This window comes from Notothenia coriiceps, unplaced genomic scaffold (assembly GCF_000735185.1).
Source record: "Notothenia coriiceps isolate Sejong01 unplaced genomic scaffold, NC01 NC01_scaffold00003331, whole genome shotgun sequence".
Lineage (NCBI taxonomy): Eukaryota > Metazoa > Chordata > Actinopteri > Perciformes > Nototheniidae > Notothenia > Notothenia coriiceps.
In genome coordinates this window covers 137,314-149,994 of record NW_011336032.1, presented here as the reverse complement: position 1 = coordinate 149,994, position 12,681 = coordinate 137,314, and the positions used below count along the sequence as shown (strand labels likewise).

At 42.5% G+C, this 12,681-nt stretch overlaps 1 protein-coding gene across 1 annotated transcript in view; it reads left to right on the top strand.

The window, feature by feature from the left end:
* wwox (WW domain containing oxidoreductase) overlaps positions 1-9,330 on the top strand; it is a 95,282-nt gene extending 85,952 nt beyond the window's left edge. The window contains exon 5 of the mRNA XM_010766460.1: positions 7,957-9,330. Within this exon, the coding sequence (XP_010764762.1) occupies positions 7,957-8,148 (192 nt within the window). The 3' untranslated portion in view covers positions 8,149-9,330. The remainder of the gene's footprint in view (positions 1-7,956) is intronic.
* The last annotated feature ends 3,351 nt before the right edge of the window (positions 9,331-12,681 follow it).

Below are 12,681 nucleotides of genomic sequence, written 5' to 3'. Positions count from 1 at the left end.
GGTTATAGGGAGGATAGACAAAATGAGCAGAATATTTTTTATTTCCTGCTACTGCCAAAGAGGAAGATGAACTTAATATAGGGTTGGGTTGAGTTGAGCTTGAAAGCAAACAAACAGAATGTTAAGGATAAAAAATACATAATTTAGCCGTGAAGGAAAGATCTTAGGCAGAGGAAATGAATACAAACATTTTCATTTGGACACTTTGCGTGCATTCAGTGGGACTAGACGACTTATCATTTACTATTTTTTTTTTCTACCATGTCAGTAATTTGCCTAAAAATACATTTGCCTTTGTGCTTTGTGGGATAGCTTTAAAATGAATCTCTGCTCTGCTGAACAATAGGGCTTCCTCCCCAGTTGTAATGTTACATTTTGGGATTGTATTCTCAGTAATTGTTGAAGCCGGGTGCATGTCTGCTGTTGGAGTGACGGCTGCTATCATCACTGGTATTTAACATAACAAAAAGCCAGATCATTTTGGCATTGTGTTTCTGGTGTATGGGGGCTTCCGCCTTTTTTCTTTAGTGGAGAAATAACACTTTGAATTTTGGAGCTAGCGAAGAGATGTTCTGCTCTGGGGTACATTTTCTTGTCTCTTACAGTGTGCCTTTCTGGTCATTGGCTTTTCTTTTTCTTTTACAGTACTTTACAGTAAGTGTGTGTACAGTATGAGCAGTCTGTTAGGGTGTCATTCTTCACTTGGAGTCAGCACTGTGATAATGAGTTCATTTGGAAACACACTCTGCAGGCTGCCTGTGCATGTGGGCAACGTGCATGGTTGTGCATATTATCACTCTGTGTATATATATAACTATTGCACACTACATTGTACCGTATGTGTGTATGTGTTTTTGGGATGTGCACACCTGCAAATGTGTGTGTGTGTGAGAGATTGCAAGTGTGTGAATATGTCAGGTTGCCGCAGGAGACCAATTAGCTGGTGCATCAGTGAGGAGGTGAGCATACACACACCTGTGTGTGGCCCTATTACACCAGCTCATCACACACTCGCATAGCGACACACAGACAGCATTGCTCTGCTCATAATAGAAACACACTGACACTTACAGTACATTGACCATATGGAATAATGACTTCAGCGTGTCAAACTGTCAGACTTGAGTCACCAGCGTGCGTTATTTTAACCATGTGTTACTAACTTGACCAACTTTTGCAAAATTATGGGTTATCTTACTGCTGCTGAATGGTTGTCGCTACCAATATGTATTTTACATTTGAGCATTTCTATGCTGCGTACTTGTGTTTATACACAGAAGATGAGATCCAAAAGTGATTTGTTTCAAACTTTGCGTGCACTGACGCAATCAGGTGAGAGTGAAAAAGCAGATCACAGCCAATAAAGCAGCCAGGCCTCTTCATGTATAATTCAGATCTTTTATGGTGGGCTATGCACCCATATGGGCGTGCTAAAGGGAGACTAAGGCCATTTGCAGCCAGAGAAAAGCCCTTTTAAAAGCTAATCCCTGTGCCAGAGTCCTGCTCCTTTTACTGCGCCTCTTTAATGAATAGGTGTCCAATAAGGCCTTTTATTGTCTTAGCATATGTTGCTTTTATTAGGGGGAAATAATTAGGTTGTGCGGATCACTTCGGAAGTCCTCTCGCAAGATCAAAATTAGATAGTTTCACAGTCGTTGCGCAAGTCCTTCTGACTCCTTATCGTTTTCCCCTTGGATGCCTTGTGTCCTTGCTCCCTCACCTCCTCCTCTCCTTTGTTTCCTTCCCAGCTCCTCTCATCTTTATGCACCCCCCTCCTCCTCTCTACCTCTCATTCCCTCCACCTCATTTCTCACTTCCTCTTCTATTGTTCCCTCAAACATGCGGGCATTAAATGTATACAGCGATGTCGCATCGGACTGCGCATTTGCACACACACTCCAGCACACATACACAAAGCAGATGAACAATCACAGGGGGACAGGAGGCAGTTGATGACTGACACTCGGTTGATCTTATCTGGCACAGAAGGGGTAAAGGGAGGGCCGCAGAGAGAAAGAGAGAGAAGGGGGGGTTTCTGCTGGGCTTTGTGTTGTGTTCCTGTCACTCCTACATAGTTTATTCCTCTGCTCCATTCTCTCTCTGCCTCCTCATCTCCTACTACATCACTCTGCTCGCTTATATAGAAAGAAAGAATGTCAACAGGGCTCTTCTGTGATCTGGGACTCCGGGGAAAGAGATCCATTTCCCTCCAAGAGGTCCTACTATGACCGTTTACCCATGAGACCTCAGCTACAGTATGCCCTGTAAGTTATGAGGCCGGAGGGGGAAGGGGCTGCAGGGGAAAAGGGATCTGCAGAGGTTTGATGGAAAAGAACAGGGCCGTGTAAGGAGCAGGGGGCAAGGCTGACAGACTGAGAGAGATTGAGCGACCATGATGAAGAAACGGAAAGAAAAGAGGGAGGGGGGGGGAGAGGGCTGGTCCTTCCATCCTGTCCTTAATGCCCCTCAGGGGGGTACACTGCCCGTAGGTGAGTATTAGCCCTCCGCCTGTGGGCTAATGGAGGGTATGAAATAGAGTTTAGTACATACAGATGACCAGGGGTAGACTAATCACTGGGGAGACCCATGATGAGGAGAGCTGGTCATTCTCTGGGGGTCTCAACAAGCTCTCAGTAAGATTACAGTACGGCCATGGCTCCATTAAAGCCTTCAGCCTTCATCCAGTGCATTAGATGTGTAGAAGTGGGTTCATTTCAGAGGGCTTGCAGATTATGTTATGAATCCAGACCTGAAAAATAGCACTGCACCTTTACTTGCTTACATCTACTGTGACCTTTGACCCAGCTCAGTCAGGGGGATAGCGGTCAGGGGGTGAGTGTCAGGGTACTTTCTGAAGTGTGTGCTGAGGTGTTTGAGGTGCTCATCTCCTCTCCTCTTGGTTGAATGGTCAAGATGAATGGAGGGACAGCTTGTTTATCAGAGGGGACCGCTTTACCCAGGATTCCCTCTTCAGCTGGGCCGTCAGCTCGCAGAGGATACCACCGCTGAGCAAAGATGACTGCACACACACACACACACACACACACACACACACACACACACACACACACACACACAAACTGCACACAAGCACAGGACGTTTTGATTTCAATGGTTATTTATTAAATGTAAAATATCTTTAGCACAGATTAAAAATCAGACACCTCCATTTATTTGAAACATCACAGGCTGAAAAAACAAAACATTTCTGAAACAGAATCACAATCCCTTTGAAATCCTATTTTCAGGAGAGCTAGTCCACTAGGCCGAGGGCTGAGGCAGAAACTGCTCCCTGGTCCCTTTACTCACTGTGGCAATACGCCAGGAAGCACTTTCCAAATTCATGCTGTGGCCTCATGACATTGGATTGTAGAAAATAAGTTGTGATTAAAAAGTACTATTAGAATTAAGGTTTTTTACCGCTTATAGATGAAGGAAAACAAATCTGTAATTTACAAATCTGTAGTTTACCGTTTTCTTAAATAGGGTGAAATAGTATCAATGAGGTGACTTCAAATACCAGGAGGCTGCTTGTCTTTGATTGACAGCTTCCATCATTCAAGTACCAACAATTGTAAGCACATTATTTTTCCTCCAACCAAAACAGTTTTTTGACCTGCTGCACATCCAGAGGGCCTTCACATGAGCATGGACATATGCTGTGATGATCTGTAGTTCATGCCAGGAGCTGAACCTCTCAAATGGTGTCCCAGGCATTAAGAGCTTTGCCAACATATAGCACTGCTGCTGAATTGGAGTGCCATCACAGAGGTCAGCTGCTCCTCTCTGCTCTGCCTCAACCCTCGCTGCTGTACAAATGCCAACTGACAACCACTGACACAGATGGTGAGCAGAAACACAGAAGGACAGGCAAAGGAAGAGAACCACCCACAGGAGTAAGAAAACAGGAAGACTCTACACACACTGTCCAAGAGAGGATATTGCCTGACAATAATATCAACTCCATATTTTAAACCTTTTTTTGTATCTTTTCTTTTTTAAACCTTTTTTAAATTATTCTTTTTTTTTAGCACATGCCATATGAGAATTTGGGGATTATAAAAGTACCTGAAAGAATTGCTAGGTTTTCAGCATGCATAGCTGTTTGTATTTACACTTTGTATGTACAGGGATGGGCCAAAAACAGACTGCTCTACAGTACTGGGTTTATTTACATCCAGGTCAGAGGGAGATGTCATAACTACAGATGTGGGGGGTGAGGGGTCACATGCAAAGGGTCAGAGAAAGATCGTACGGCTGAGTACAACTTGGTTGATGAAGACACAGAACAGAACACAGCAAAGTAACAATACTGTTAATTCACAACATCACATCTCCCCCACATAGCCTTTTTGCTTTTGAATACGCTAAGGAGTTTCAGCAACTGGTTATTGCGTAACGCTATATAAGGGCATTTCTATTGCATGTCCATGGTTTCCATGAGAGTCAATATTGAGATTGGAAGACTTGGATCTGATCCCAGAGCAGTTCCAGAGCCGTAGTAGTAGATCTCAGGCTAAGTGCAGGCTCATTGCTGCTTATCTGCAGTCAGCTTATTTGTTGGTGTTTTTGAGTATTTTCTCACCATTTTAGATGTTCATTTCCACATATACAGAAATACACAGAACTGTCCTGCTCCTTTGGTTTGTCATATTGCTTGGCAATCTTTATTTTTAGCATAGAGGATCATTTTAGATTTAGTTGTTGTTTTGGTGCATATCATTTGTCCCGTCTTCTCCCCTCCCCAAATCATTGTGGTTATAGCAGAGCTCTTTTTCTTTTGGGAATGTTCAAGCGAAGTCTCAACTAAATCCAAATCAGTCCTGGTCAAGTCGTAAGTCTTCACTGGAGTCTTTAGGGCCTTAGAATGTTGAGTACATGATCAGATAGTCTGAATAATAATAAGAAACAGCGATAAATGTATGTAGGTGAATCAATGTGGCTTTCTGAAAGGGCCAATTGCACAGCAATAGGCGGGCATGTGACCAACATTAATTGAATCACAATAATTAAGTAAATGCACTTATTAACTACAGATACAAAACCTTTGCAGTAACCCTCAACACAACCAATTGCGGCATATTATTATTGTGTTAGAACTATTTGAAGTCTCATGTCAAGTCCACCTGTCAGGCCAGTCAGAATCTACAGCTCTGAGGAGTAGTATTAGATCAACTCTAAAACACCACAGATGTTTCTCTGAAACTACTGTACACAAGTAATGCTTCACATTTAGTTGCAGAAGATAGAAAGACACAGCGAAATCCATCAGTTTGTAGAGAGCAACATTTACAGGCATAATCTACAGTTTAACACGGGTTAGAAATGGCTGTTATGATGCACACAATTTCATTGATGTAACCTTCGATGTAGATCGTCCCAAGTTTTTATTTGAGTATGTGATCGTGCGTGTGTGCAGGCGCATGCTCGTGTTCAGACATGCACAGATGAATACTGTATGTGATTTTGTCAAATTGTGTAATGTGTGTGTATTGAAAATGTTGGACACCCCCTCTTGTTCTTTTTCTCACTATCGCGCACACCCCTTGCCTCCTATCTGGAAATACACACACACACACACACACACACACACACACACACACACACACACACACACACACACACACACACACACACACACACACACACACACACAATGATAGATGGCTGTGGTGGGTGGTTGAGCATGTTAATGCCTAATCTCATCAGCCTTATCTTCTGCAGAGGTCACAGGGTCAAGTGGTGAGGGGATGAGCTAAACACCAATAAGATAGCACGTTGGTGGAGACACAGCACTAACAGTGGATGTACTGCTCCATATACCACTAACTAGACTGTTGCAGCGCATAGATAAAAAGCAACTTAGTAAAAAAATCAAATACTGAAGTCATCATTATGAAGTCAGCCACCTCCATCTGGATTATGAAATTGAACGTTTTTTTTTATCAGTTTTTTTTTACTTGCAGCAGCACCAGTGTTTGGTAACCGAACACAAACAAACTGCTTTGAAAGTCAGCCAAGTTCAAGGCGGGCGTCAGCGAGTCGGAGCATGCAGCACTGAAATCTTCAGTGGAGTTTAAAAGGCATTTAGCTTTCAGACGAGCCAAATCAGATGCCCTAAGCAAGGGAGATGAGTTAAACTGAGCGCGTGTGAACCTGCGACTCAGAGACACTGCTTGGCATTTGTCTGTCTTTGATATGGAGACATGTGATGTGGATGAAGTTATCGCCCCACTGGCAGGTGAGACAGACAGCGGCACACACAGAGATGCTGCCGTTTCATCTGCTGTTTACCAGCTCTCTCATCACACTGCACTTCAAACACACTCAATCTGCTGCTGCGACGTTACACACCAGAGCTACTGGCGGAAGTTTCCTAAGAGCTTAGAGGGGGGTTGTGTGTGTGTGTGTGTGTGTGTGTGTGTGTGTGTGTGTGTGTGTGTGTGTGTGTGTGTGTGTGTGTGTGTGTGTGTGTGTGTGTGTGTGTGTGTGTGTGTGTGTGTGTTAATGAGAAAAATATTTCTTGGAATCTGCTTGATGTGTGTATTTCAATCATTGCATTTGCATCTATATGCATATGTTTGTACTTGTACATGTGAAAGTATAAATGCTTTAGACCTCAATGGATCTTTCCACTTCATATGTGTTTGTCTCACAACTGCTTTAGGAAGCTGTTCAAACAGTTGGCATGTAACGTGACTCCATTATGCATGTGTGTATGTGTTTGTGTCTTGCCCATGTTTGACTGCTACGTACAAGGGGTTGTCTCACAGCGTGCCAGTGCTCTATGCTAAACATTAGTCCTCAGCCTCCACATCAGCGTTCCCTCTCACTCTCTCTGCCCCCCCCCCTCCCCTTCCTCACTCTCTCTGCCTCTCATTGGGAGATAAAGAGGCGAGCCATTTCATGTGGCCGTATAGAAGTTGTCTCCAGCCCCGGAGTTTGCAGGGAAGCTGTCACAGCAGCTTTTAGCCCGAGCTGCAACATGAAAGATCCCTCTTTGAGCAGTTGGGTTATGTGTGTAATTCTCTCCGACGTGTTTATTCTGCTGCAGTTTTAACATTCATTTTCAAATGTCACAGAAATCTCCGTCCTCCAAGAATATCCCTACTAATTACTGACTGATGGGACGTGGTGCATTAGAGAAACTAGCAGGTTGCGTCCAAATAATGTTTTACTTGTTCAGTTTGTCTCGGCTTTAGACTTGAGTGATCTTTAAATGTAAACTAAAAATGAGAAGACTTACTGAGAGAGCTTGAGAAAAAGCCTTGTGGCATGTTCGTCTGTTTGTGAACAAATCTATAACAACCAACGTCTGATTTAAACACGTACTTGCATCATTTCCAATGCATATTCTCAACTTTGAAAGCCTGGCTGCACCCATACAGTATACACATCATCTGAACATATACATGTTCATAACCATAGCATTAACACTTTTACAGGGCCCATAAAAGCGGTTGTTTCCTGCTGATTCCCACAGACAGAAGCTGGTGTAATTTTCATGTCCTCAGATTGTCCCGTCTTTACATCTGTTGCATTCTCATGGTCCCATATAGCCAGAAGTCCTGTACACACCGGATAGAGAAATAAATAAATAAATATATGTATATAAATATATGTACAGTAAGGGGTTATGCTGCTCCCATGGTAATATGACCCAGTCATCATGGGCTGCAGAGCGAGAGACAGCGTGTGTAGTCTTTTTTTTCTTTCCTGTTGACACTCGGTCTTGATGTGTCTCTTGTCTATCGTGTATGTCTCACAGAGGACATAACATTGTAGTTGGTGTCCGCTGTTCGTTCCCTTCTCTTCTTCTCTGGACAGGACATGTCCTAATGTGTGAGTCAGTGAATGTGTTCTCTTTATTTTGTCTCCTCCCGCAGGCTGAGGCCGTCTCGTTGTCTCGTGAGTTGCCCGCTGACCTCCAATCTCTTTCTGTGTGTTTCTCCGTAGCAACAAGGGGCGGCCACCACGGTGTATTGTGCCGTGGCTCCGGAGCTGGAGGGCTTGGGCGGCATGTACTTCAACAACTGCTTCCGCTGCCTGCCGTCCAGCCAGGCCGAGGACCAGAGCAGCGCCGCCAGCCTGTGGGAGCTGAGCGAGCGCCTGGTGGCAGACGGGTCAGCAGGCATACAGGCCCTCTGATGGACAGAGGGGAGGGGGGAGGAGAAAGAGGAGGTGGAGGACTAGCCAAATCATCTCAAAGAGGAAGGGTGGTGGGTTACGGTCATGACCAGTTAGGTATGAACTGAATAAAAGGTAACTGTATTCTGACTGCACAATACAAGAGAGCTGCCACAGCACAGAAGTCCATCTGGATATGTCACGTCACTACGGGGGCTAAAACACATTACACCTACAGTACAGAAGGGGTTCTCATATACAATCTACTGAATAAATGAAAGTTGTGTTCAGCTCTGCTGTGATAGTTTACAATGGGAGGTAGGGGGTGGGAGATTTAGGACAAATTCAGGGATGTGTTATGTTTGTCTCTAGCTTTTTATAACTTTCTTGATTATTTTTCATTTATAAATTGTCTTTTTAAAAGTTCATAAAAGGTACTGACCTGTCTTGCTAAGAATACAGGGTTACCTAATAAGCAAACACTCCATGGCATATGCATCAGTTTGCTGCAGTAGTGCACTGAAGGCCCAATATTGTGTCTTCCCAATTCAATTCAGTCTCTAGTTCCACGAAGATGTTTCCTATTGAAATACAGAGATCGTTGGTTAATCATTGTGCTAAATCTTTTTGGGCATAGAAGAAAAAAGGAGTAATGGGCATGTGACACTCATGAATATATAAACACACTAGAGGTATGATTCTTATGACTATATACATTATTCTGCAATACTTGTATTTCTTATCAATGTCCCTATTCACTTTCTGTACAATATTTACAATATCTTAATTCTGGGCATGTGCTAAAGGGGTGTGGGCATAATCGTTTGTTATTTTTATTTAATCTATACTCTGGTAAATCTAAATGATAATTTGGAGGTATTTGTGGGATGATCCATGTCCGCTTGAGTAGTCCAGGACCTTGAATTTCTGTGTTTCTTCCCCTGTTGTTTGAGTAGATGAATGTGAGGGATTTCCATCTCCTGTCATTATTTATCATCATTGTTTTAATATTGAATCTGGCTTCGGGGTTTGCTGTGGATTGGTCGCCTTGAAGCCGCTGTTGGGTCGCTTTTGAGACATTGTGCTTTATGGCAGTCTGGGTGTTGAGGTTGCTCTTGAAACATCAGCATTCCAGTGTCATGATATCTGTAAGAAAAAACAAAATGGGAAAAAAACAATTAATAAAAATCTGTTTAACAGTAAGATCTGTGTGAAATTATTTAAGAACAAAAGTGGAGGTGCATTCATCTGGAGGCCATTAGGGGGAGATATTTCTGTAGCTGACAAGAGAGCAACTCTGGAGTATGACTAAGAGGGACTGTTTCTGAGGAAAGTATTAATTGTGTATTAAAAAAGCCAAAACATTACACAGAGTTTAGTGACACATTTAATGAAACATTTTCTCCAAGCTTTGCTCAAATGCTTTATGACAGGAGTTATGTGCAAAAGAAAGATCAAACATTCAATCATAAATAACACATTCAGAACAACTCTGTTCTTTTTGGTCCACACATAGACACAAAGTCAGACCAGCGGAGCTGTCTTTTTATTTTTCCTGTCCCTCCGATGCAGACACACTCACAGAACACACACTCACAGAACACACACTCACAGATATAGCCAGAAACATGCGGAGCCTTGACACAGCCATGGCCGGCAGAGAAACTGATACCAGTGTCCTGCCCTGTCATAATCTGTCCTGCACCCAGAGTACAGCTGTCTTATCACTGTCCTTTCACAGCACTGCACACACACACACACACACACACACACACACACACACACACACACACACACACACACACACACACACACACACTGCAAGAGCACTCGCAGTCTTTTATGTACCCTGCGAGGAAGAGTGGGAAACCAAGCAGATTGTTCTAACTATTCAGGGTCGGAACAAAGCTGTGACCCATGGATGAAAATGGCCATACTGAAAAAGAGTAAACAGCAGTGTTATATTTGTAATTGTGTAATTGATAACAAGGACTGCCGATGGACATGAGCTATTAGCTCAAATCTGGAATAATTAATCTCTTCTCTTTTCTGGGATGAATGTATTTGTATGCATGGTCCTTGTTGAAATAAATACGTAATAAAACAAAACAAAGGAGTCTCACGACCGCTGTCCATGGTGCTGATCCGGCTGTGATTTCAATCTCTGCTACATTTAAAATAATTTTGTGCACACATGAGCATTTTTTTTCTTCTATAATGAATTATATAACATATCACCATGACACACACCTCTTTGAGAGTGAGACTAGTGTGTGACTGCAAACATATTTCCCGGTTAGTTTGTGTTTAGCGTGTCAGCTGTTTAGTTTCCCTCTGCTTGTTGTTAGACCCCAGAGACCTATTTAGTCAGTGGCCCTGCTGTGTTTTGTCATTTCCAAAAAACACTCCTGTTGGGCTGAGCCACCACTGGATATAGTAAAGACAACTCCTGCCTTATCTCTCAAGATGAATCCGACTACTGTAACATGACACACTTCAATGCTTTTGAAATAATTGTATTCAAAGGATTTCTAGACTGAGTAACTTCTTAAGATGGGTATTTTATTGCAGTTTCACAACCTGCTTCAGTGATGATCCTAAAGAGAGTAATTCCACACCTGAGACTTCTTCCTCTCCCTCACCTCCCTCCCTGCTAAAAGAGGAAGACTCAACAGAGGAATACAATAACTGACACTGATGAAGGCATCGTGCTCAGCTATCCCTGCATGTCTAGCTTATCAATGACAACTACATAAAAGTGGAGCTATGGGAAACAGGCGTTTGAGGAAGCCTTCGATTGGTGGGGCGGACCGGAGACACAAAGGAGGATCTTCAGGAGAACAAACAAACAACAGACGTCTGTGCACTGCAGAGGCCGATCCATGGGTGTGTGCCTGAGTGGAGAGGGAGGGTCCTGCCTGGCTTTCATACAAAGTCCTATCGATCAGGCCCGATCGGAATCATCTGATAGCTAATCAATAAGCTACACTTCCTCTCAGCGAGCGGGGGGGAGAGAGGAGCACGGCTCTCACAAGTGTAGGACCTTGATCCTTTGACCCAACAGTGGAGGCCACACACACACACACACACACACACACACACACACACACACACACACACACACACACACACACACACACACACACACACACACACACACACACACACACACACACACACCTGCAAACACACACACTTTTAATTCCTGTCTCTCTTCATTTCTCCGTCACTTCATCTCTCTTATAATAACTCAACAAGGCAATACAACAACTGCAAGCCTGTGCAAACCAAATAACCAATGTGCATTAGAATGTTATTTTAATTAGTTGGATTTACAGTTGATTTTTTTTCCCTCCACTGAGTTTATTTCAATTTCGGCCGTAATTGTTTACGACTGACCATTTCATTTTCCATTATTGTTTTTATTTCTTCTTGTGATTAATTTCACCTCTCAAGGAATAATTATGAGAGGATTGATCTGATGATGCCTTTGTTCTACTCCTATTGGCTCCATTGACTGAGGGAATGCCATGTTGCCATTTGGAGCGGATATATTTAATGATCACAATCAATGTTAAAGCTCTCTCTAGACTCAACTAACTCAATAAATATCTGCCAGGAGGAAATTTACCATCTAACTACAGCAGGCAATAAAGTCTTGCTCTCCGGTCTCCCCCTCCCCCTACTCTCTTTCCACCTCTCCCTTTTGAGGATGATATTGTGATTACAACTCTTGATCCATTTTCATAAAGTAATACTGCTGAGTCAATGAACACATTATGTCTTGGCAGCCTCAGTAGATCATTCATTTATAATATTTAAAGAAAACAAATCTTCAAGGTACAGTAGTTGATTTTATAACATTTTGGGGGGGCTTCTTTCCCTTTATAATATAGTTTACCTTTTCTTATTTATTTAACAGGCTTCAGATTCTTAAAGTTTATGAAATGAGTCTTTATACAATGTGTGTTTTAATTTACAAAATAATTTCAGGTGAAGGGATCATTCCTATGCACTTCAATACATACTTATAAAACATAATAATTAACACGTTAATTTTTATGAAACACACACTATCAAATCTCAACCCCCCGAAGTGTCTGACTCGTAGAGCTCAAGTGTGCATCCGTTTCAGGGGAACACACATCTGGAATGGCCTGTACTTCTCTGCATTGCTTTAAAAAAATGCCTGAAAAAAATACTATTGTATGATACCTGGTTTTCATATTACAATTTCCTTTCTTTTTTTACATGTGTGTAATTTGTATTCAAAGTTTTAAGTATAGAGTACATATATGGAAAGAGGGGGACAGATGGTACAGCATACAGCCAAGAGCTACTGGTTGGATTTGACATCCTTTATTAATACATTTAAAAACCTTTTTTTCAGAATAATTAAGTAAAAGTTGTGTTTCAAATGTTTAAACATATTATTTGAATGGACCTTTAGGAGGACAAAACCCCTACAGCCTCCTTGTTTGTTAAGTGTGTGAATGTGTGTGAGTGAGGCTTCTCAGGTAAACAGTGCAAGGGGGCTGCCCCGTCTTGCTGTGC